Source organism: Physeter macrocephalus, unplaced genomic scaffold, assembly GCF_002837175.3.
Source record: "Physeter macrocephalus isolate SW-GA unplaced genomic scaffold, ASM283717v5 random_341, whole genome shotgun sequence".
Classification (NCBI taxonomy): Eukaryota; Metazoa; Chordata; class Mammalia; order Artiodactyla; family Physeteridae; genus Physeter; species Physeter macrocephalus.
This window is the reverse complement of record NW_021145560.1, coordinates 48773-75000: the sequence shown is the minus strand read 5'-3', so window position 1 is coordinate 75000 and position 26228 is coordinate 48773. Positions and strand designations below refer to the sequence as shown.

The window sequence follows — 26228 nt, the reverse complement described above, 5'->3', positions numbered from 1 at the left end:
GGCCTTGAGGGTGTTGTCTTTAATTGCAAAGAGTATGTGCTTGTTTGAAGTGGAACATGGTGAAGGGGTTAGGTCTTTGGCATGTGAAAGAGCTGTATCCTTACTTCCCCCAGTGCCAGTGCCTCTGAAATTAGCTCCCTCCCTCGACGCCTTCCCGGGGCTACCTTCTGGCAAACTTTCCTCTTCTCCTTGCAAGGATTCCTGCTTGCTGTGCTCCTCCACGCATGCGTGCCCATTCCTCAAGGTGCGGTCTCGTAGTTCATCTTCCTCCATCACTTTCTCCTTCTCATCCTTCTGACTGTTACCTACACTCACGTCATTCCTCCCGTCTTCCTGCTGGCTCTCGGCGAGCCACGTCTTCTGCTGATCTTCGAACGAGGCAAAGGACTGATCTGAAGAGCTGGTGCTGAATTTGGCCTTACCTTTGAGGCCTGGCATAAAATCAGACTGGCTGTCACTGTAAAACACATCTTCCTCCTCGGGAGAAAGGGGCCCTGGGGAGAATTTCTGGTTGAAGTTTGGATTCTGAAGTCTTGCCTCTCTCTCGGGTTCTGTATCTTGAGAGACGGATCTCAAGAATCCATTCTCTAGGCCGGAGGTCTTTGGGGTCTCCGCAGTCTTCCCTGCCTCAGGGTCTCCACTGCAAAGCTTCAGGGACAGATGTTTCCTGGGGCAGTGTTCCCTGGAGTCTGGACGCCAGCTGGGCCTGGCACCACCCATCTCCGATTCTCCATTGGCATCGTCATTCTCATAGCTGTTCCTGTCGGTGGCCTCGCCGTTGACACAGAAGGGGGCTTTGGTGTTAGGTGATGGTGAGGTGAGAGCTAGGTAGTTGTCTGCAGAGGCTGCACCGGGGTCAGCTTGGGGGTCCTTCTGGGTACTGACGAGTGACACGGGAGGGGCATCAGCTGGTGTCTCCTTAGAAAGCTCGTCTGGAGGGCCTTCCTCGAGCCCGTTGGGAAGGAGGCCGCCGTTGCTCAGGGATTCTTGCTTGCCTCTGGTTTTCTCATCGGGGCCTTTCAAGAGAGGCGAGGGACTGTACGTGCTCTTCACACGCTTCCGCACATCTTTGAGGTTGAACAGCAGGCTGGGGGCTTTGGATTTGTAACTGTCCCGGGACTGACATTCACTGGGCTCCTTCTCTTGGTATCCATTTAGCTGTCCTGTGGGTGATGGGGTTTTCTCTGCCGGCTGGCTGTTGGATGACTCCAGCACATGCTTGTTGGGTATGACAGGGGTCAGAAGCTTGCTGATGTTGAAAGGAGGATCGTAATGCTCACGGGGGTCCACAGGCATGTCAAGAGCATCCTTTTCTGGAAATTGCCCCTGGGGATTGTGCTTTGTATACAAGGCTGGGCCTCTCCAGTTGGTCTGCTTCTTCTCTTCTGAAGCCTCTTGTAGACTTTCTTTACCTCCCTTGCCAGACTTTGGTTTCCTCCAGGGGGCATGGGTCGGTTTCAACGGAGGCTCAGGCTGTGAGCTGGAAGCTTTTCCCTCCGTAGCCAATACCTGGGCTCCCAGATCCCTAGATCCCCAGGTTCCAGATGTGGAGAGAGTCCCTGCGGCCAGCCTGTTCTCTTCCTGACCGCAGCCGGCCCGGATGTGGCAGGGGGAGGCTTTGGGCTCAGAGGCCGGGGGCTCTCTTAACAAGGGCGTGTCCTCGCAATGCTTGGGAGCCTTGCTTTCTACGACAGTGTCAGCAGCATCCTTCCTCTCGGGCAGCCTGGGTTGGTGGGCGTTCCATGACTCAAAAGCGCTGTTTTCACTATGAAGAAAGGTCCCTTTGCGAGCCCACTCCTGGCCCCTTCCAGTCTCGCTGGTGGCTGCCTTGTGGGCCGGAGAGGGGAACTTTGACTCAAAGGAGTTGGCTGCGTTTTCGGGCGTTGGGAGGAAGCTGTTGGGGCCATGACAGGCCATTTCAGGATTCTTGGGGGACTCCTGCTCTCCGTGCTTCCTGCCAGGCTGGTGGCTAGTCTTATGGGTGCTGGAGACTTCAGCAGGCACCCTCCTGACCGTCAAAAAGGCAGAATCGAAGCAGAAGTTGACACCGCTTTCTGGAAGAGGAGCAAATTTGGAAGGATTTTTGAGAGCTGGAGGCTTGCTGGTAGGAGGCCTGCTGTCACAACGTTGGCTTTCAGTCCTGTCAAAAGATTTAATCAGTGACGACACTTTGGAAACAGGCTTGTTGCTGTTCCTCAGGCCGGAAACTGGCACTTCCAGTCTCCTCTGGGCCGGTGTCAGTGGGGGGCTGCTCTTGGGATACTTCTCCTCCCCTTGAACGTACTTGGGCAGCTGTTGGAACGTGGCCGCCCAGCCGGCATGCTCCGTGCCTTGGGATGGTAACTGGCTCCAAATGCCGCTTTTCCTATGGGTATGGCTCACCGTTCTCTGGTGAAAATTCCCGAACACCTGGCAGGTGATATCTGGGGACAGGGCCAGGTCGGAGTCATGGAAGGATGCGTCCTCTGAGATGCACAGGCTCCGGAACGCCCGGTCCGTGAGGCTGCTCACCTCCCTGTCTGCATCGTCCAGCACGCTGCCAATGCTCGAGGAGTCGCTGAAGGCGTCCGTGCACTTCTTACTCCCCTGCATCCTCTGCCAGCCAGGAAGACCGTCCCTGTCAGTCAGCGGGCGCCTCTGGGTGATGATTTAGGAAGGGTTGGATGCAGCCCTCTCCCCACAAAACTAGAGCTTCCCGACGACCGGATGCAATTACAAAGTGGGAATTTTCTTTTCTCTGCAAAAGGAAAAAGTGCAGGGTGTGAATAGGATATTCAACTTAGCGGCTCCCTATAAGAATGACACGCTGGTCTGGATGGTCGATTTTACGTGTCAACCTGGCTGGGCCACGGTGCCCAGTTTTTGGTCAAATGCCAGTAAAGCGGTTTACTCTCCACAGCGTGGGTGGGCCTCATCCACAAGGCTGAGATCCCCCGAGCAAGAGGCAATTCTACCTCCAGCCTTTGTACTGGAGCTGCAACTTCAACTCCCCCTTGGGTGTCCAGCCTGCTGGCCTGCCCTGAAGATATTAGACTTGCCAGTCCCACTGTTACACGAGCCAGTTCCTTACAATAATTCTCCTTCTCCCTCCGTGTATGTATACATACATCCTATTGGTTCTGTTCCTCTGGAGAACCCTGACTAATACAGTGCCTAAAGTCCAGATGTGTCATTTTGGCAGAGTGAACTTCCCTGGCATTCCACAGGGAGTTCCCTCCTCACTGTCTCTCACGGGGCCTGGTTTATTTTCTTTGGGGTTCTGAGCACAATCTAAAACTAAATGTACTTCTTTGTTGCTTATCCCCTCCTTCGACTGTAAGAACCCGGAGCTCAGGAGCCCCTAGGCTGTCTGCTTGCTGACTGCCCTTGTCCCAGAGCCACCCCAAGAGGGCACAGTCCCCCAGAGCCTGCCTCACCAGGGATCCTTCACTCTCTGACTTGCCCTTGGGTGTGGCCAGTGGGAGGTGCTGGTGGGAGCTTGGATCAAGGGGGAGCCAGCCTTCCTGGCATTTCTGTCCCCCCACTTCCTGCTTCTGACTGTGGAGTGGGGTCCTGGCAACACTACAGTCCTCTCTAACTACAGCCCCTCCCCTGGGCTCTGCCTCTCACTGGGCCCAGCAACACTGCTGCCCTTGCCCCCTGGGGCTGCCGGAAGAGTGGCTGTCACTTCCTCAGTGACTCCACATCCTGGGGTCTCCCTAATTCTGCCTACACCTCTGTGATAGTCCCTTCATTGCATTCTTTTCTTCTTTTTTGAAAAAATTGGGGTGAAATACACATGACATAAAATTTACTATCTTAACCATTTTACGTGTACAGTTCAGTAGTATTAAGTGCATTCATCTTGCAAAACTGAACTCTGTATCCATTAAACAACAACTCCCCATTCTCTCCTCCCCAAGCCCCTAGAAATCACCATTCTACTTTCTGTCTCTATGAATTTGACTATTCTAGGTACCTCATATGAGGGGAGTCAGTGTTTGTCTTTTTGTGACTGGTTTATTCACTTAGCATAATGTCCTCAAGGATCATCCATGCTGCAACATGTGTCAGAATTTCCTTCCTTTTAAAGGTTAGATAGTATTGCATTGTATGTATACACCATACTTTGTTTATTCATTCATCTGTCAATGGACACTTAGGCTGCTTCTACCCTTTGGCTATTGTGAATAATGCTGCTATGAACATGGGTGTCCAAATATCTGTTCAAGATCCTGCTTTCAATTCTTTTGGGCACATACCCAGAGGTGGAATTGATGGATCATATGGTAGTTCTATTTTTAATTTTTTGAGGAGTTGCCATATTGTTTCCCTCATTGTCTGTTCCATTTTACACACCTGCCAACCATGAACAGAATTCCAATTTCTGCTTTTTTTGTTTGACAGTAGCCATCCTAGTAGGTATGAGGTGGTTCATTGCATTCCCTTCTGGATTCTGTCTGAGGATGCTACTTCCTGCTGGAACCCTGATTACTACCAATGGGTACACACCTCCAATGCCTAGAACAGGCCTGGCCAGGGCAGGGGATGAGCACATGAGTACATGAAAAGTTAGATAAAATAGCAAGTATAGACCCTAGAGTGGGCTCAAGTTGGGGTCTTGGCAAAGGGAACATTCTAGCAGCTGACAGATGAAATACTGTCACACAGTGGCCCCATTCAGGCACATCGGCAGAGGAAACTGGCAAGCCCGCATGCTCCCCTCCTTGCCTGGCTGGCCTGAGCAGTAAGCTTAGGGGCCTGAACAAGGCTGTAAGGGATGGAAGATGAAGATGTGCCACCAGGGTGGTAGGGCCTGCACGGCAGGGGTCCTGATCCTATCCTGGCTCCTCATAGAGGGTCGCCCACCAGGTGTCCCGCAGGGCCTGATGCCACCGTGCTAGCACTGCTGTGTTTTGGTCCTGGAGGCCAGCCTTCCTTGGGATTTTCTGTTTCCTGTCTCTTGACCACAGCACTCCGGTGGGTGTCTGATGCTGATTCACTGGGAGGCTGACTCATTTTTATGAACGAAAGGGCTGAGCTGGGGCTGCCAGAGAAAGCAAAGGACCCCAATCTTGGTAAACTGGATGAGCTGATGAGGCACCACTGACGGCCCTGGGAAAGCCTGTATTTACATACTCCTCAGCCCTGCCTTGAAAATCGGGCCACTTGCTCCCCAGAAAGCACAGTAGGTGCCTTTTATAAGGCACCTGAAAGGGGAGAGCGTCAGCCCCGCCCCTGCACCTGACCAACCTCGCCCCTGTCCCACCTCGCCCCTGTCCCCACCCCCTTCTCTCCTACTTCCTCTCAAAAAACTGCAGAGGCTAAATGCTCATGGCCTCAGACTCCCACACAGTTAGTTCTGGCCACAGGGATGGAAGCGTTCCGACGTCTGGGAAAACTCTTGCCTTTCTGATCAAGGGAATGATCTCCATTGTCTCCATTCTCCTGGTGCCCTTTTTTCTCACTTTAGTACAGACATGGAGCCTGAAACTGTATTTGTTTGCTAGTGCTGTTGTAAAAAAGTACCACGGACTGATGGCTTAAACTACGGAAATTCATTATCTTACAGTTCTGGAGGCTGGGGGTCCCAGATCAAGGTGTGGGCAGGGTTGGTTCTTTCTGAGGACAGAGGCAGACCCGTGAGGGATGGGTCTATTCCAGGCCTCCCTCCTCGGCTTGCAGATGGCTGCCTTCTTCCCGTGTATCTTCGTGTTGCCTTTCCTCTGTGTTTCAGGACACTAGCCCTATTGGGTTAGAACTCACTCTAATGACCTTAACTGCTTACATCTGCAACGACTGTGTTTCCAAATACATCACATTCTGAGGTCATGAGGGGTTAGGACTTCAACATATGAATTTGGGGGGGGGGATGCAATTCAACTCATAACACTGAGGCACCCACTTTGCAACTCTGAGGGACAAACAATGATGACTCAAGGCCAATTTGCTAAGGACGGCCTGGTGGACAGAGGGACATTCCTGAGTCCTTGTGGCCCCGCTGGGCTGTGAGCCTGGGCCAGAATCACCCCCCGTCTGGAATCTGTGTTATTGGGCTGAATTGGGGGCCCTCCGTGACTCCGGACATTTTAAGTCAAGTTTTCTGTTCTTGAGGTCTTACCGATACAGTCAGGGAGTCTTCTGACTCCCTGGTATCCCGAATGCTGGGGTTTTGACCTCGGCAATGACTGAACTCAGTAACACTGGGGTTTCTCTACTTCCACATTAAGATAGAAATAGCGTCCTTAGAGATCTAAATTAGAATCTTAGAGTTAAGTAAACACCTCCAGTCAATTAAATACCACCTACTATTAGCAGATATTTGTTAGTTTTTAAACACTCCGCTTCCATCCCTTCCTTCAAGTAAGAACACTTGGTACCTTTTGGGGAATTTCCTCTCCCCTTGGCATTCAGTCTTGGTGGGGCTGAAAGTCAACGAGCCTGCAGAGACCTCTCAGGGCCAAGTGCAGACGTGAGACCCAGGCCAGCCCACTGGACTGTTTCTCCTGGAGTGACACAAGGAGGGAGTCTGCTTTCCAGCAGCAGCAGGCACCCTGCTTGTCCTTTCCCAGCCTGGAGCTTCAGCCTTCACCTTGAGTCCACGAGGGTTCTCCTTTCCTCGTAATACGTATCCTTTTCTGCTTCACTTGCCCAGTTTTTGTTTCTGTTGCGTGTGACCAAAAAACCCAACCTGATCTTGGGCTCGTGTCATACTTCCAAACAGTGACAAAAGATGGTCACTGATATTTGGAGTATTCAGAAGATAACCACATTGCTTCTGCCTCAGAAAAAAGAGAGACCTCCCTCTTGCTAACTTCATTCAGATAATTTCTTCCATTCTGATTTGATTTACCTGGGTTCAGATGGGACGATATAAAGGTGGCTTCATCCCCCCACTCCCATCCCCTAGTCTCCTGATACCCAATGGAAGCTTCAGCAGGGTAGCCCAAACCGAACGTTTTTCCAGGGGCTGACTCTTGAGTTGATACATACCTGTTACAGGAGTGGGGGTAGTGGGTGCCTGCCTTCCTGGGTTTTAGGATCTGTAGTATTAAAACTTCTTGTCATGAGTACATTTGCTGTCATTGCTGCCCATCTAGAGAGAAGAAGAAAAATACTTTCATTAGAACCCTAAGGACCAAAAAACCAAGCACGAGTTCAGTACAAAAGTTATCTTTAAATGTCAGTAATACAATTGGCTTTCAAATTTTCCATTTTTTGGCTCTCATACTTGAACTCAACAAAATTCCAAACGCAGGCATTTTGGGGGAAACCAAGAGAGATTTATATCCCTTCCAATATTCATTAATTTGTCTCTGGTCTAAGAAATCTTTAGGAACTTGTTTTAAGTCTTTGGGATTTCTAATATGAATGGCCCGGCCGTGAATCATTTTTTGCTAGTCAAATTGGACCAAAGGCCCTTTTCCCATGTGAATTAATAACGCAGGTTTTGCAGCAAAGAGAACTAGGGTGGGCTGAACTTGAATGCACTCGGCAGGCAGTACTGTTCAATTTACTGTTGGCAGGAGGTCTGAGCATCTATTTTGACAGCTAAAAGAACCAAAAAGCTGCCCAAGAGAATTTTAAGAGTGCTCAGAATGAAGTGTGAAGTAATTAAAATAAATCCACTCTGCAAATTATGAATGCAGACCATTGGGGTTTCCAGAAGACTGTCCTTATCTTGTAACTCCTGGATATTAATCCAGTCCATGGTGGTATATTAGTAATATTAATCATCATAATAACTCAGATTTGTGGTGTGCATTTCTTTGGAGACGCACAGAGGCACTTTGTGCTGCTCACTATCTGGTTAGCCCCGCCCCTGATCCTCGGGGCTGTCCTTTGTGTCCCCATCGCACGCTGGGTTCACCTTTTCCATAGCTCATGCCGTATTGCCACACATTATAACCCGTGTGTCTTAGGAATTGATGATTGCTTCACTCTCTCCTCAATTAGAAAGAAAATTCCATGAGTCCAGGAAGGGAGTTTTATTTGCCCTTGTGTACTGAACACAGCAACACAGAAGCCGAATAAATGTTCGTGGCCATGCTCTGAATTGGGTGTTTTCATCCTGAATTTTAATGGAGGGCAAAGAGGCACAGAAAAGAAGGAGCAAGAGAGATGGAGAAGTTCTACTGAGAAGGACCCCTGGTCTTGGGTTTTGAGACGATCTGGAAAATTCAGATTTGTGTCACTAACTAGAGAGCCCATTTTGCTGCCTGCAGCACCACCGGGGTACAATTTAGGGATGAGGATGAAATCAGTTCATGTCACACGTGGATGAGACAGAGGTGCAGAAGGACATGGTGCATTTATTTCGTGGACATTTAGGGAGCCCATCACTCTGTGACTCTGTGCTGGGGGTCACGGACTCACTGTCATTGCTGCTGAAACACGTTTTCCAGAGGCCAGCACAAAACCATCCTGCTCCCTCCGTTGGGCTGTTTGACGGAAGCCAACCCGAATTGCTGAAAAGTCTGGCTCATAAGAGCACTTTTCAGGTGAAAGGGTGCAGTTCCCCTCAGGTAACATGAGTGAGGGAGAATGGCATACTGTTGAATTGTGCTATAAAAAAGGTCTTGGTTGGGGGGCTTCCCTGGTGGCGCAGTGGTTGCGCGTCCGCCTGCCGATGCAGGGGAACCGGGTTCGCGCCCCGGTCTGGGAGGATCCCGCATGCCGCGGAGCGGCTGGGCCCGTGAGCCGTGGCCGCTGAGCCTGCGCGTCCGGAGCCTGTGCTCCGCAACGGGAGAGGCCGCAGCAGAGGGAGGCCCGCAAACCACAAAAAAAAAAAAAAAAAAAAAAAAAAAAGGCCTTGGAATCTGCCCTGATGAATATATAGAAGTAAGAATGAATATTTATTCATGGCATGGTAAGATCCTATGTATGTCTATGGCCTTCAAAATCAGTTTGCTCTCTTAAATGTTTCCTGACTCCTCACCCCCATTATTTCCTTGACTCATTTACTCTGCCTATAGTTTCCCCTCCCCCAGTGGATCACCCAAGGGGTAACTTTGTTTCTCATCTGACTTAACTTCTAAGCTGCAATGAAGACCGTTGGCCACTATCTTCCCGGGAGGCTCTCCCACCTTGATTTGTGGGACGCACACACTTTACATCTCCCTGGCCGGCCTAACGGTTCATCTCTTATCTTCCTCTGCTGGATGGTTGGATTTCCTCTGCGCCAGGCCCTGGGGCTTCTTCTCTTCTCCCTTGATAGTCTTGCTGGGCGATTTTACCTACACCCAGCGTCGCCACGGGCAGACACACGCTGACGGCATGTCCAGGCCAGGCAGCTTGTCTGGGCTCCAGCCTCTGTTTCCATCTGCCCCCGGACAGCTCCACAGACCCACCCATTTAAAATGGAACCCGTGACCTTTCCACAAGCCAGTTCTTCCTCTGAGGATCCCAGAAATCTGAGTCACTTGTGACTGCTCCGTCTCCCTCCTCCATGCCTCCCCTAAACTGATCCGTGTCCAAGTCCCACGGGTCTCGTCTTTGAAAGGTCTTTTGCCCCCCCGTACATGATCTTAATCTCCACGGCCACTGCGTGGCCCCAGCTGCTGTCATGTCTAGCTCGGGCTATCACAGGAGCCCATAGTCATTCTCTGCACTATACCCAGAAGCAGCTTTTAAAAACCAAATCTGTTCCTGTCAACCTCTTGCTTAGAATCCCTCAATGGCTTTCCAGTTTGAAAGAATGACAATCAATCTCTCTTAACAAAGCCTCCCTTTTCATCCTCATCTTGGACTATTTTTCCCCTCATGCTTGGCTTTCCAGCTAACCTGGACTTTTACCAGCTTCTTCAATATGCCGTGCTACCTTCTGCCTCAGGGCTTTTGCACGTATTTTTCCCTCTGCCTGGAGTTCTTTAATTCTACCTTTCTCCTGTTACCTGCTTAACTCCTATGTATACTTCAGAACCCACTTCACATGCCCCTTCAATAAGGCAGCTTCCTCAGGTTGTTTTAAATCTCTCTGCTATCTGTTTTTACAGCCCACTATACTCCTCTCCTTTGAAGTACTTATTATAATTGTAATTAAGTATCTAACTGGGTGATTATTGTTGAATTCTTGTCTCTCCTGCTGGCCTGGGTGCTTCCCTGTGGCAGGGTCTGTGTCTGTCTGGCTCTCCAGGCTATCTCCTCTTGTGGCATAGTGCACAGCACAAGAAATATCTGTTAAAAAATGAGCAAATCCCTCCACCTCTGTCAGGATATTATTCACACTATTGACCGGCTTAGTGGGACTGTACTGAAAGTCAGTTATGATCCAGTAGTTCCAGAATTATCATAAATTTCAAGTTAGTGAATTTGAATCCAGGTGGATTTAATTTCCTTTTTGATTCCTAGCCCTAAAACATATAAAAGCTGCCTGTGGTGGGAGGAGGAAGCAGGCAGAGCAGTTATCCTTAGAGCCAGCTCACAGGATGGCAGAAGGTGTTCACTCACACCATGGCATGTGCCAGTTAACTTAGGGTTGAGTTTCAGGGTGAATATAGGCTAGCATTTACATCAGGGAGAAATAAGTGACTTCATGACTCTGCCATTTTCCTGTTTGTCTCTCTAATGGCACTCAGTGTTCCAAGCTGGGGAATGGTTTTGAATCTCTCTGCAGGGCTAGCGTCCAGCAAATAATTGTTGTGTACATTAACTGGGGTGTTGGTTACAGCCACATTGCAAATGGCCATTAACTGATATGACACCTAAGTTATAGGTGTCAGCAGGTGAAGTGTTGGCATCTGCTCTGTGTTGTACAGGAAACCCTGGAGGCTCAACAGCCCTCTGAGAACTGGTCTTTTCAACACTCCATCCACAGACGCTGGATGCTGGGCACAGGTTCTGCAAAGCACCAGAGCGCACAAGGGGAAACGGGGTCCCCAACGGGAATGAATGGACAAGGTTTTCCAGCTCAGCCATCAGGGAGGGGCCAAAGGCTCTGGTGACACAACCATAGTGAAGACATGTTTGGGGAAAACTGGGGACGTGTATGTGCCCCAGTAGCCAGAGGCTGGGAGAATTACCCTTGAGGATGTTTTGTCTTCTCCTCATTGCCAGAGTCATCTTTCTGATTCAGAATATGTCAAACAAACCAAATCTGAGTGAGCATCCCCGTGAGTCAGCTTTTTGTCACCATGAGAAATGAAATAGCCTTTGCACGGTCATTACTAAATTCGGACTCTTCCAAAACGTTTTCTCACATGGTGCTTTTTTCCATGTCATCCTGCACAATGCTGTTGAATTATCATGGACTGGAATAGGCTGCTTTGTGCGGATTCAGTTTTTTCTCTCTCTTCTGATCCCTTGCGTATGGCTGTGCATGACCCTCAAGGCTCCCTCGGCGGGGAAGCTGGAAGTCTCCCCATAACGCCCTCCCGCCAGGCCTGCGGTGCCCTGGATGAGGGACCTGCAGGCCCAGGTGGGTCCTGGCTTGCCTCCTTGGAGTGGCAGTCCCTCTGCGTGGAATGTTTCTCTTTGTTCCCAGGTCACCAGCTTCTGACCGCTTCCTCCTCTGTTCTCCTATTCCTTACAGAGTTCTAAAAAAATCACTTGCGCTGCTTTATTCCACTTTATCTGCTATGAATCCATCTTTCCAAGAAGGCTTTGAGCTCCTTGGGGGTGAGGTCCCCGGCCTGGGTCGTCTCTGACTGACAGGATGCCTGGGGCATGGTGTCCACTTGTCAAAGCTTTCAGCTGCCATTGCTGAGTACGCTTCTTGGGCCACAAGGATGTGATGACAGAGGTTTGCTGCGAGTGTGTGGTGTGGGAATGCAGGACCAAAAGCTCTGCTGCCTCACGTTCTCCTTGTCTCCCACGGGACTCCTGGCTGGCAGCCAGCCCAGGCCCGACAGGTCAAGCAACCCAACCTTTGCTGGCCTGCCCCAGGCTGTGAGGACAGGAAGTGGCCAGGGGACCCTGATCCAGATTGCCACACACAGCTACTCATCTGAGCCCCGGGGCTGAGGAAGTGTGATGGGCCCACAGAACCAGAGCCCTGACTGGTGCCCCATGGAGGCCCCAGCTCCTTATTCCTCTCTGCGGCTGCGCACTCTCAGCTTCAGTTCTGAGACAAGATAATGGAGCCTCAGAATGTTTCATGTCACACAGCTGCTGAGTGACAGAGCTGGGCTGGGGACCCCAGCCCGGGTGGTCCTGGAGTCAGGACACAGCAAGGGAGGTAGCAGTTGGTGGTCTGGCATGGCCGGGTTGCCAGATTGAGTAAATTAATAAACAGGACACTTAGGGAAATGTGAGTTTCAGATAGAACAATGAACATTTTTTAGTATAAGTATGTCCCATATTTGGGCTATACTTTGTATTAGTCAAATTTCTCTATCAAATTAATCATCCCATACTTATCCTAAAAACAGGTACTCACCGTTCATCTGAACTTCAAATTGTACTGGAAATCTTGTTTTTTATCTGGCAAGCTGAGGTCCTCACCAACTTTTAGGACCCATAGTGGATCACAGTCAGAGGAAGCCAATCCAGCAAGTCAATCCTGGGATGACTCATATCTGCATGTTACCCTGCGGTTCAAGACACACGCCGGGATCCATTATCTTGTTTGATTCTCATGACCCCTGTGGGATGGGCTCAACAGGTCTTATTGTCACCATTTTCTAGGTGGAGAAAAAAAGGCACCGAGAGGGGCAGAATATTGCTCAGTGTCACACAGCATGTAGAAAAGAGAACTGGGGCTGGCATTCAGCTCCGGTTCACCACTTGACCACCCCACACTTTCTCCAGGATGAAACCCTCACCCCTCTGGTCCTTGGGCTCAGGCACAGAAGGCTGTGTCCTGGGCTCCTGGGCTGGAGTTCAAGGGAGAATTGACGATTGATGGAGAAAAGGAGGGTTTATCATTCTATTCACCTCCCAAGAATCTTCTCAGCTCAGCTTTTTCACGACAACCAAAGGAATAGAACTAACAATGCAACCGGGCAGCACAGGGTCCCTCCTGTCTGGGGAGGCTCAGGTGGCCGGTCCTTGCACAGCTGGGAGGGATGCTCTCCGGCTGCTAAGCAGGCCCCTCCTTTCTCCTCGCATCCCTGCCCGCCTTTGCACAGGAAGCTGTTGAGATTTGCTTCGTTGCCGGGTTTGACCGCTTGCCTGTAGTGTGGTTTTTGAGCTCTAGCTCTTTGGGTGGATTTAATTACCTTAATTGAATGGTGTTTTCACTTTTCAGTAAAGGTGAAGCAGGAAGCTGGTGGAGATGACAGGGGTTGGCTTTATCACACCCAGAAGGGCCTGACAAATTGGAACTGATTCTTTCCCTCCTCTTTCTGGGTGTTTTTTTGAGACATTGACTTGGGGTTGCCTTGAGGAGTGGTTTGGTGCAGTGAAACCAAACACAGCCAGCTTGTTCCAGCCTGTGAATGCACACACGTTGGACGCACAGCTTCTGCCACCCACCCCACACCGGGTAGGTACCTTGCTCTGGACGTGTGCCCTGCTGGTCCGTCTTGGGCCAAGCTCTTGGCCTCCTTGTGCAATTTCCAACAGCCTTCCCGCTTGCTGTTTCAGAGGGAACGTCTTTGTCTGTGTCCTACATTTTACATGGCAAAATCAACTTCCTCAGTTGGAGACGGGCGCAGACTCGTGTCAAGTGTCCAGGGCCACTGGGGCATGTGCCTGTCCTCATTCATTCCTCGCTAACACTTAACACCTTATGGCTGGGAGACTGGAGCTACGTGGGCAGCTTGTCCCTTATAGAGTGCTGGAGCTGGCATCACACCTGCCTTTGGCTTCAGGACCCCACTGTCTGGCCCGTGATGATTCCTTCCCAGCTCTCTCCCAATGCAATGATCGCTCTGTCCTTGCAACTCCTTTGGACTTTTGGAAATCAGAAATTTCAAGTTCATTTATCTTCTAATAGAGGTAAACATGGGCTCTCAGAAGCCACACTTGAAGCTCCTTTATGCATCCAGCCACTCAACAACTGTTCTGTGCCACCCCGTTCTAGTGCTGGAGATACAGCCGAGGCAGGGCTGACCTGGGCCTTCTCCCTGTAGAACTGGAATGAACTGAGGGATGGCATTGGGCCACACTCATATTGCCTTAGACAAGTTTCCACTGGGTAGTGCCTCTTATACATGTAAAACGCACCTTTGATTTGTGCACAGGTCATCACACATCTGGTTTGGCCATTTTGGCTCCACTGGTCTGGTTCTTGGCACCCCAGGGTGGGGGGGTTCTGCTTGCATCCTGGCTTGGCCTCGCTTAAATGGCCCCAACCTATGGGCTAGACTGGGCAAGGCAAGGGTTCTCAGATGGACCCCGAGGCTTCCATGTGCTGGGAGAGGACAAGGCCGCCTTCATCCAACCCCAGGAACGTGGCTGGTTAGCACCGGGGGCCCCGGCAGCAGCGCTGGCTTGGCATGTGTCTGAATCCCCCCTGAATCACATCACGTGTACAGGGGGCCTCCAAACCCTGCAGCATGTAGGAGTCCAGGACATCCCAGGGATGTGGCTGAAGAAATCAGCTTGCCTGGGCTTGCCAGGCTCACAGAGCTGGCTGTGAGCTGTAGCTGCAGCTGCTGTTGGTGTTCTGCTGCCCTTGGGAGAGAGCTCGGGGGCAGAGATGCTTTCTCTCTAGAGCTCAGCCCAGCCTGACTCCCACCTCCTGCCTGGGTCCCTGGTCCACTGTGTCTGGATGGGATGTTTCCTCAGGAGCCTCTGAGCATTGCCCAGATCTGGGGCTGTGTCTGGAATTAGAGACCAGGGAGCCTGGCACAAGGAAGGTTGGATTTGATCCAACCAGTGCTCCCCAGGACAGGAAGATGCCAGCACCTGGCATCACACACTCAGGGAGGGGACCAAGTTGTGGGAGGAAGGCAGAGAAGCAAGGCATGGAGGCAAGGAGAGGAGGAGAGGGATAAAGAGATGGGCTGGGCTCCAGGACCCAGCAACCTGCTTCTTCTGGGTCCCGTTCCTGTTTCATAATTGTGTGACCAGGGGGACAGAGCAATGTTTTGCTCTCTGGGGCCAAAGCCCTGCTTTGTAGCATTGACCGATTTCCATGGCTGATTTCTGTTACGACTCAGCGTCCGAAACAGAGTTGGGACGAGGCGTGCACATGAGCTCCTGGAGCCTCAGAATGCTGCAGGCTCCCATCGAATTTGCAGTTGCTTCTATAAGGATCCTTGGGCAAGGGTCTCACTCCACAAAAGCTAACAGCAGCACTGTTTCTGACCATTCCTGATGGCTGGGCATTGCTGAGGATCACTCCTTAAAGCTCCTGGTGGCCAGACGGGCTGGACTTGGTCAATGCCATCTCTGGATACTCCCTTCCACTGGAAGGAGCTCAGGCCCAACACTGCCCAGCTTCTTAGCACTGCTCCACTGGGAGCTCTCTGCAGATGCTGGGGGACCAGCCTCAGGGACCAGATGCCCCCCTGGACAAGGGGCACTGGATCCTCTTGTGGGCTTAGAGGTGCCCCGATTTACTTTTTTTTTTTTTTTGCGGTACGCGGGCCTCTCACTGCCGTGGCTTCTCCTGTTGCGGAGCACAGGCTCCGGACGCGCAGGCTCAGCGGCCATGGCTCACGGGCCTAGCTGCTCCACGGCATGTGGGATCTTCCCGGACTGGGGCACGAACCCGTGTCCCCTGCATCGGCAGGCGGACTCTCAACCACTGTGCCACCAGGGAAGCCCCCGATTTACTTTTATAAGAGCATCTATGCTGCCATCAAAGGTAAAATAGGAGCAGAAGAGATCTGACCACAAACAACTCTGCCCTCGCCTCCCTTGTGCCTTCCTGGAGCTGAGGTGAGTGCTGGTCACGCTCCACTGCCCAGGGAGGGTCATAGGGAAGTTGACGGAGAGGTGAAAGGCTGGGAAATGAGAAGGGGCCAAACTGGAAGAAATGGCTTCGATGCTCAGCCCTGTGACCTTTCGGCCTCCTTGTTAGACACAACCCGAAGTCCACACCACTGCCAGGCCAGGGCAGGGCAGCTGCCGGAAGGGGGACATGCAGCTCTTTCAGAAACACAGGGGCCATTGAAATGAGTGCACTGGGATCTGGGCCAGGCCCCAGTGCTGCTCTGCATTCGCTGAGTACAACCTTGGCTAACTTACAGCAAGTCTGTGAGCCTCAGGTTTCTCATCTGTAAAATGGAGCTACAGATCTGCCCCTGTGTATTGATGACAGGGCTTCTCAGCCTCGGCACCACTGACTTTGCCACGGCCCCCAGGGCCAAATCACCCCTGGCTGAGAACTGCTTTACAGAAGCTAGGAGAGAGTCTCTGGAGCATCCTTTGTTTGTTCATTCACTCATTCATTCATCCCTTCCACCTTTCCCAGGAACATCCTGCCCTGGATTCTGGAAACAGTAGGAACTGACATGAGATAGGAATCAACCAGGCAGTTCTGGGCAGTAGAAAGAGCTGGAGACCTGGGTGAAGTCCTGATCCAAGGCAGTGTCATTTTGGGCAAGTCACTTCACCTCTACCTACACCTGCGAAACTGGGACAATAAAAATCAACTCCAGTTCTGCCACCCCAGCCACCTGGGGCTGCTCCCCACGCTGGAGCGGGCTGAGCTAAGGAATGGTCATGAAACTGGTCCCCGAGGCAGCCACTGCTTGAAAGTCTCCGGATGCTTGGAGCCATTGGACTCATCAGGTCCTGGGTTCTCCCCCAGCCAGGGGGCCACCTGCACCAGAAGGAGGCCCAGCGAGCCCATTGAGCCCCGGCCATCCTGACCCTGAATTTTACCCGCACGCACGCCCCTGGGCAGCAAGGGAATTATGTGCACGCTCTTTCTCTACATATCTCACAGGAGCAGAGGTTCCACACCTGTTCTTCCCTCAACACACGGTAAGAAATACATCTACATCACAGCCTACAGCGAGCTCAGAGACATGTATTTATATAAGACAAGGAAAATTCACGAAGCAAAACCTACTCTGCTTAAATGTACCACTCTGATATTTTCATCTTATTCTGTTGTAGTCTTTAATTAAAAAAAAATACCATTTGCAATGTAGTAAGTGATTTCAGGACCCAATAATGAGTTGGAGTCTGCAGTGTGGTTTTTTTTTTTTTTTTTAAACTGTCCTTGACCAGAATCTCCAGGCATTCCTGATCAGGCTCTGTTTGCTGCTGCCCTATTTTTAGTGATACTGGGTTCTCATCTGGATGGAGAAATGGAGACCCAAGGCCCAAACGCAGCGACTGGCAGGGTCTGACCAGATTCACGTTGTGGGGAAGGGAGGAGACCGCCTGGGTGGTGGGTCCACGGGCCAGGCCTTGCCTTTCTGCTTCAGTGCTGTGTCCCCAGTCCCTGTACAGTACCTGGGCCTAACAGAGGGCCATTCATTTGTTGAATGAATGAGTAAAAGAAATCCCCTTTTACGGAGCACCTGGCGTAAGAGACACTTGAGAGACTCCAGTATTATTGATTCCTATTTTTTAATATGTAATCAGTACTCGAAACAACCCTTTGAGGTAGAAATCACTCTTGGTCTTTACAGAGGAAGACCTCGAGTCCAGAGGTGTTTAATACTTGGCGATGTAGGGCCTGAACCTGAGGCTGCTGCAGAGGGAGAGGCTCCCTGCGACCTGCATTTAAAGAGGTGCCTCCAGGAGCTTCTGAAATGCCTGCTGCAGGTTGAGACCCTCTGCTCGGCACCACCCCACCCCGGGCGCCCTGCAGGTCCCCTCACTCCTGGTTCTCACCCTCAGGGCTCCCTGGCACTCATTTTAAGACCCACGGCTACAGGGGGTCTTCTATCCCCTGCATCCCATTCCACCCGGGAGTCCACCTTTGATGGGCCAAGCCCTTGAAAGCCTGCCCTGCCCCGCACTGAGGGACACCTGACTCTCCATTTAAGAGCTGTGGAATCAGTTAGACTTCGGGCAAATCACGCAATGCCTCTGAGCCTCAGTCTTGTTTTTGTAACCTGGGGCTGATAGGAAGGCATATCCAGCAGCCTGGTCCTCGAGGAAGCCCCTGTGGATGATGAAGTGGGTGTTGCAGGGACAACTGTAACCGATGGCCCAGACACTGCTTTGGAGAGCCTTGTCCAGAGAGGAGGATGCTTCAGAGGCTCCCAGAGGAAGAGGCACCTGGGTTTGCTGGGAGTGGGGTGTCCCTTAGTAACCATCCTTTCTCTAGCCCCTGGGAGGAGAGCCAGGCCATATGGGAAGGGGCACCCCTGCAAAGCAGCCCTGGGGTGTCCCAGGCTTGGGCAGACAGAGGAGGTTCCAGGGAGGGCTCCCAGAACCACGAGAAGGCAGAGGGGCTGCAGAGCTCCCTCTCCATCTACGGACCCCATTTCCCCATCTGTAAACTGGCACCACAGGGCTGAGTGGCAAAGGGGGAGAAGCAGAGCTGGAAGAGCCAGCCAGCACTGTTTACCCAACTCCTGCTAACTGCTGTGAACTTCACACGTGCCATCTCGCTCAGTGGTCACAACCACTGGGCAAGTTAGATAGGGCCCGTGCCAAAGGCATCTGAGGTGGAGAAATTGAGGGGCAGAGAGGCTGAGGAACTTGCTCAAGGTCACACAGCCAGGGAGAGGCAGAGCCCGGATTCAGAGCCAAATCTCTGTGCCAAACGGTTTTGCCCTCCTTGTGCAGCTAAAGTAGAGAGAGTTATGGGGCGGGCGTTTCCCTCTGCCATGGTGTCCCCGCAGGGTAAGGAGGGGTGGAGACCTCTCTCCTAGCACCTTCTCTTCCATCTCCCACACCCTCCTCTTCCCACCAAGGAGCATTTGCTTCAGTAAAGCTAGAGAAGGCAACTGCTGGAAGTGGCCGTCCTGTGGGAGCATCCAGCAGGGTGCCTTCTTCCCTGTCCCTGGACTACCAGGAAGGCATGTGTATCTGGGCTGGAGGAGGAGCCTCCCAGGGAGCCACTGGGAATCTCTACCACCACCCCAACCCCACATACACAGCAGAGCCCTGCTCTCTCTGGCCTTCTCCTCACTTCCTGCTGGAGGCTGGGACGTAGAAGGGAGACGGCTGGTTGGTAGATGACAGCTGTCCTTTCTCCAACCCATGTGGCAGCTGTGAACCCAACTCTTCCAGGGAAGGAAAGAGAGAACTTCCCTGCTTTGGGGACACAGTCATGGAACTGACAAACATCCCTCCTTCTTCATGAATTCCTCATGGAGTGCTTACAGCAGCAAGAAAGAGAATTCAGACATGGCCATCCAGGCTATCCTTCTAAAAATTAAAACTGAAAAATGCTCTTTCAACAGGCAATGTTATTTAAAACAATGGCTTCAACAATGAGTTGAAGCGGAAAAATTATCAGCTTCTTGGAGTATCTTGTACTGTGTTTGAGAGCAACAAGAAATCTTGTCTCCCCTTTCTTTCCTAAGTCAGTGGTCCTTGCCTCTCACAGTGCCTTGGAGGGCTTGTTAAACAGAGGTCTGGGCCACCCCAGAGATGTTCACTCAGGAAATCGGCGCTGGGCCACAGCATCTGGGGATACAGGCGCTGCTGGTCTTGGGGCCACACACTTGGAGCACCGCTGCCCTAGGTTTTGAGCAATTGGAGGTTGGACCCCTTTCCGGGAGGTTGTACTGACAAGTCATAGGCACCTGGGCCACTTGGGGCTCATATTGTCAACGACGGTGGTTTGGGCTGTGCCTGCCTGGCTCTAGGCCTGGCTCTGGGCAGGCCGTGCATGTGTGGGGTGCAGAGATCAATCAGGAATACGCCCTCTCCAAGGGACAGTCATTTGTGAGGGGAGAACAGGCAGAGGTCAGTGCGAGCTGCAGGGTCCAGGAGGCGGGAAGGGGGTGATCTCACCGGCAGGGCTTGCTTGAAGTCAGCTGGGAGGGAGTTTGCTGCCAGTCTGTGCACAGGCACCCAGCTGGCTCCAGCCTGGGCACCAAGCAGAGGGGATTGGAAAGTTTAGAGTCAGACCATGCTCCCGTTTCCTAGCCCTGTGCAACCTGGGCGAGTTCCCTCACCTCTCTGAGCCTCCCTTCCCTCATCTGTAACTATCCCTACCTCTCTGGGTGGTTGTGAAGGGTAGAGGTAAAAAATATCAAGAGCCCAGAAGAGACACAGAGTAGGGACTCAATAAATGGAAGCTTCCACTGCTAGAGGCCTTGAGTTTTTGAAACAGACCATGCTGGGAAGGAATTCCATATCTACCACTGTGGTACTAACACCGGCCAACAGAATTACAGAGTGAGCTCATGTATGTAAAGCATATAGTAGGTGCTCACTAAATGTCGCTTGCCTCATTTCTAATCCCCAGACGGGGCCGGTATAACATAGTGGGAAATGCCTAGACTGAGGCCAGACCTCCTTGAACGTCGTTCTTTGCTGTACCGGCTGTGAGCGGGCCCCCGGCAAATTACAAAACCTCTCTGTGCTTCGGCTTCCTCACCTGTAAAATGAGACTAACGTAGTACCTGCCTCCTGGTGTCCTTGGGAGGACTCAGTGAATTCGTGTCTGTGAGGTGACTGACACCTAGCAACTGTGGACGTGTGGTTACCATCCCCACCACGCAACCTGCTCAAGCCAGGGCCAGGGCACAGGGTCACAAGGACGACTGCCTTTCCCCAACATAAAAGAGAGAGAGAGAAGCGAGGCAGCGACTGCCCAGAACCCCTGAGGCTTCCCTGTCCTCGGAACCACCTTGTACCTTTGCCCTCTCTGTCTGGTGTCTGTGCCCGAGCAAACTGCTCAGTCCCCTCATTCTGAATGGGCATCAGCTGACCTTTAGCAGCCTCGGTGTTTGTATGGAGGGCATTCCCCTCGAAAACCATGCCTGCATCTCCTAGGCCATCACTGGAACTAATCTGGGGAAACCTTGCATGCTGGATGTGAGAATAAAACCAGAGATCTATGTAAGTGTTTTGTATAGAGGAGTAACGCAGCCAGATTGCCGTGATGAACTTGGTGGGACACTGAGGGTGAGAAATGGCTCTGAACCCATGGGTTTAGCCCAGTGGGTCTGAATTCTGACCCCTTGATCGCTGCAGCCTTTGGGGCTAACAGAGAGGGGCGGACAGGGCCAGGGGAAGGGACGAGCTGGTGGTGCTACATGTGGCCAGGCTGCCCCAAGCCAGGGTAAGCCAAGGGGCAGCTCCAGTATGACTTGTCCATCGCAGGCAGGGCTCAGAGGCTTGAAACCAGCCTCTAGACCGGGCAGGGAGTAGGGAAAGCCCTGGGTTGCTCAAGCAAATCTCACTTTCCTCTCTCCCCTTGCCTTCCTTAAGCTTCAGGTGAAGGCTTTAAGATGGGACATGGCTGAAATGAAATCCCTCTCTTAGCTCAGCCTTGAAGTTCCTCAGCAGCTCAAGCCCACCTGGGAAGGGGCCATTCAGGGACAAAAGGGACCCACTGAGGCCAGGGAACAACAACCAGAGTGCAGAGGCCCAAAAGAACCAAGGACCCCCGCTGACAGCAGGAGCATGCATCTCCGTAGGCTCGGAAGCCCTTTGCTGTGCAGTCTTCAGGGAGGGCCAAGCCTGGAGCCTCCAGGGAGGCCCAAGCAGAGCATGGAGGATATAGGGAAGGCCTTCTCCCCACTTTCATGGGCTGTGGTCCAGAAGGGTCCCTTTCCCCTTCCTATGAGAAAGAGAGGTCTATCAGGTCCTGGGGAGAAAGCCATTCATGGTCCATTGACTCTTTGGCCCCTTGCACTCAGATTCCCAAACACTCTGGCGTCCGCAGCTCGGAAGGGAAAACGCTTCGCACCAAGCCTCCTTCTGCCCTCAGCCTAGGGACCTAGGCCAGCCGTGAACCCACTCTGTCTCAACCTTGACATCCGCTGTCACGTAGTACTCACACATGCAGCCCCCCTCCAGGGAATGTTCCAGAATGATAGCGATGACTTACGTTGGGGGTGACACATCTCAGCAGTGCTCCACATGTTCCATTTTGGGGCCTTGATCCAAGGCTTTGAACGATCCCTTGTCCTCCCCCTCCCCCCGCACCCCCAGTTCAGGTCCTGCAACCCCTGGGATCAAGTAGAAACTAAGAGGTGTTTCGGGTTTTCCCAACTAATGAAATGAGACATAAGATTGAGTTATAGGGCTCTGGATTGGCTGGATCTGGTGAAATGTGATTTAAACCCTCAGATGGAGATAAAACCAAGACCACTGCAGCCTGTTGGGAAATGTCAGCACTGTGTGTCTCCACAAGGCAGCCTTCTCTGAAAGCCCTTTTCGTCTCTCCAGTAATCCTGGGCAGATGGAGTGAAGGCCTGAAAGCCAAGGAGGACGATGGCCCAGGCCTGGCTCCACTGGCCAGTGGGTTTCTGTTACTGAGATTTCTGGCATAGCCTGGAGGAATAGGGCTAATTCTAGATGTGGAGCTTCCCCTTTCTGTACGGGTCTCCGGGGCTTCCTTAGGGTCAGGAGCAAAAAGCAGAAAACACCAGGTCACTCTCTGGAGTCCCAGTGAAAAGACATCGGGGTGGACATACTCTTCCTAGGAGGACTCGGGGCCATCGGGCCTTCCCTACCTCCTCCGCACACCTCTGTCTCCTGGGTTCCCAGGGGATCCAAGTCCCTCTGTTTCCAGGACCCAGCATTCGGCTTTCCTCCCAGCGGGCACGGGTGCTCCCATCCCAACGAGCTTCTGGTCACCAGTGAGCAGGCACAATTTTTCCCCTCCCGAAGACCAAGGGGCAGACGCATGCTGGACTTGGGTCACCCGGAGACGTCTATTTATAAACCACCCCGATAAGCACAATCTGCCCTGCTCAGCCCAGGCCACACTCCACAGCAAAGCTAATCCTCCCAGGGGCAAACTGAACATTTCCTGTACCAGCTAGACTGGAAAAACCGGCCCAGAGAAGGGGCAGGGAGCTCCAGAGCCAGCCACGGGTCCTGAAGGGTCCAGCTCACAGGCTGCTGTACAAGCTAGAACGTTCACTGCTGTTTGTGTGTGCACCAAATGGACCCATCTCAAGGAGAGTTCATGTACAACAGGGGTCAGCAAACATTTTCTGTAAAGGGCTGCATAGTAAATGTTTTGCTTTTGCCTTCCACACAGCCTGGACAGTTGTGTGAAAGCTGCCGTAGACATTATGTAAATGAACGAGCATGGCCATGTGCCAATAAAACTTTATTTACAAAACCAGGAGCCCAGCCCACGGCCCTGGTTTACCAACCACTGTAGTAAAGGGAATGCAAATGCAGGAAAATCAGACTTCATTTAATGTGAACATTTGCTTAATCTACTCTCCAGGACTCCTATAATTTGGGGTTTAAAAATATTACTTCAAATATTGTTTGTTATAATTGGGTTAGATATGTTCAAAGAAATGATCCATAAATTTAGTTTTTTTTTTTTTAATAAACTATTTTCTAGAGCGGTTTTAGCTTTGCAGCAAAATTGGGCAATTGAGTAAAAGTTACAGAGATTTCCCATATAGTCCCTGCCCCTGCCCCCCGAATGCATAGCCTCTTCCATTATCAATATCCATGGGGGTGTTATAAAGTCCTAAATAATAATTTTTAAAAGGCTATTTAGATTTCCACACATATTCAATATTGTTCTTCTCAATGATCAGTTCTCCTCCACGAGGAAAAGAAGATATGATTTTAGATTTGGCTAAGCCCACCCTGCAGGAGTCTGGCTGGGGACCCCTGGGATGTGGGAGAACACACAGTCTGTGGGCGGGTTCCCTGTTGAGGCCACACATGCTCTCAGAGCCCACGGGCCAGAACATCCTGATGACCCATTGTCCTCTTTGTTACAGCTGGTAGGATCCTGCCTGGTGCAGCATTGGGGGACACAAGAGAGCCAGTCTCCTGCCATAGAACCTGTGGGGTTGCCCCCATTTGACAACACAGTGCCCTGGGCACACCCAAGGCTTGTACCCGCTCAGCCATGTGGGAGCAGAGCGCCCTGACAGATGCACGGAAGGACAAAGTCACACACGTCTATACCATGTACTCCGTTCCCTCATAATCCACACGGCAATCCAGCACCACGGCACACCCAGCACGGAAGAAACTCAGCCCCCGACATGCCCCTGGTCACTCACACCGGCCTGCACAGCGCCCTGGCACAGAGCAACATCCCAACCCCGCCGGTGCAGAGTGCACATCCCTGTGCGCCGGCCGGAGCTTGAGCCTCCCAGCCTGCACGAGGGAACCAGACAAGCATCTGACCCTACCTTCCGCTCTCCGCTAGTCCCGGCGGCTTGCTCTTCAGGCCTCCCAGGAACCGGACAGAACCCTAACTCTTCCAGCAGCCCGGCTCAGCCCAGCAGCCAAAATTTCTTCCCTTGTCAGCCAGACTGCCCAAAGATAGAGGGGAATGGATTCAAGACCCAGACCTCGTATTGTTCACAAACCTGCCCACCTGAGGAAAATCAGTGACCAGAAGCTGGCCAGACACTGGAAGTTCGGGAAGCGCACCTAAATAGAGACCCAGTCGGGGGAAACCAAATGGTGTTCTTGGTGGGGAAGAGGCAAACAGTCCCCACTGCAACACCCGCGTGGTGTCAAGTAACAGTCAGATTAAACAAACAGCCTCAGCAGCTATTTTTACATCCAGATCGGCCACGGGTAATAGATAACTTGGGGAGTGAGAAATTGCTTGCCTCTTAGCCAGACCCTAACCACGATTCCAGCTTCAGTCCAGAAAGGTTTTTAAAACTATTCCAGCACTGAGATTCAAATAAAAATATCCCGAGGTGCGAAGGAAAACATTTGTTTAGGGAAACATTAAAAACACGATATCGTGTGCATTGGAGCCAGCGCCTGGAGGCCTGCTGATGCCCTGGGGCAGAAATAGCCCGTTTCATCATCGGCTCGGAGGACCGCAGCCTGCATTCCTAGAGTAAGGAGCCGTACTGGGCTGTGCTTTTGGAGCAAAATAACACGCCCAGCTGCAGGCTGGGGGAAGGCCAGCCTGGGGTTTCAGGGTGACAGTTGCAGAAGCATATGAAATAATCAGAGAAGAGGCAAGGTAAGTGCCCACTTGATGAGCCTGGCCATGGCAGGTCTGGTTGTTTGCAAGGTCCAAGTGCCAGTGGACCGACCCCTTTCTGCCAGGTTAGAGCTCCCCTCTCCGTCTCTGGGAGGGGCTGGTCCCTCCACAGCTCCAAGGTGGGCGTACATCGGCCTTCCCAATGGCCACTTCCTGTCTTGGCCTGGGGTCACCTGCTCCCCAAACTGCCTGCAGACCCCCAGACATTTGCCAACCCCTCTGCCTTTGCTCATGCCGGGCCAGCTCCTGGATGCCCTCTTTACCCTCTCCAAGTTGACCCTGGAAGAGTCCACTCACTACCAGACACAGGAGTTTTAATGCAGGAGGTTTTTTTTCTTTTCTTTTCAAGATCCTTTCTCATGCTCCCCTGCCCCATGGCCTGGGAAGGCAGAGGTGCCCAGTCCCAGACAGGTGCTCTGCTCTTTGAGATGCCCAAAGCCCTTGGAAGTCTGTATCGTACTGTACCTCCGTACCTGTTTGTAGACTGCCCTGCCTACCCCAGGGGGTCCTCACAGCCAGCAACCTCAGTTCTAGCCCCAGCGCAAGGCCTGGCACCACCTCCAGCCTTGAACCCACCAGTGGCCAGGGTCCCAGGGAGCTGGGTCTATGCACTTCAGTTCAAACAAGTTAGAAAGAACAGCTCCTTGTTGCCCTGTAGATGGAGGGTTCAGACCCCCAACCAGCAAGAACATCCCGCCCCTCCTCCTTCTGGAAGCCTCAATACTTACCTTTTGCCCTAGGAACTTAGGACCTGGCTGTAGGGACACCTGCTCACTGATCAGCACTCAGAGGTGATTTGAGGGAGACCCAAAGTGAACCCCTTGATTCTACCCAACCCACCTACCTCCCCTGCTTGTCAAAATCAACACTAGCCAAACTGGTAGATCAATCTGAGAGATGAGACAGCATTAAACAAAACAAAACAAAACAAAAACAAAACAGAATTTGGAGCCCTGGCCCCTTGTATTTCCTAGCTATTTGACACCAGCCAAATCACTTAACCTCTCTGTGCCTCAGTTTACTCGTCTCTAAGATGGACAGATTGCCTGTGTTCTGTGGGGTTGAAGATCAAATGAGCTCATGTACACGGATATGCTTCTATATTGCAAAGCTTCTCAAATGATAGTTATTTACTTGCTATTTTTTTCATGATTTTTGCCACATCTTCAACCATCTGTACTATTGTTTACTTATCTTTCTATAAAGAGAATTTAAATTGACTTACTTTTTAAAAAAACAGAGCTCTTTGGTCAACAGCAATACCTGAGAAATCATGGATTTGATGCTCTAATTTTTTTTCCGATTACATGTTGAAGTAAATTTATAGCCAGTTCGT

The 26228-nt window shown here is 51.7% G+C and overlaps 1 protein-coding gene across 1 annotated transcript; it reads right to left on the bottom strand.

Moving 5' to 3' along the window:
* Positions 1 to 3: 3 nt before the first annotated feature.
* Positions 4 to 24369, bottom strand: LOC102996198 (cardiac-enriched FHL2-interacting protein; the record flags this gene model as incomplete). The annotated part of the gene is made up of 3 exons (XM_007130486.4): positions 24263 to 24369; positions 6973 to 7075; positions 4 to 2737 (listed from the first exon to the last, which is right to left on the bottom strand). A coding segment is annotated over exon 3 (2589 nt), but the record flags the coding sequence as incomplete, so codon positions are not given.
* Positions 24370 to 26228: the final 1859 nt, after the last annotated feature.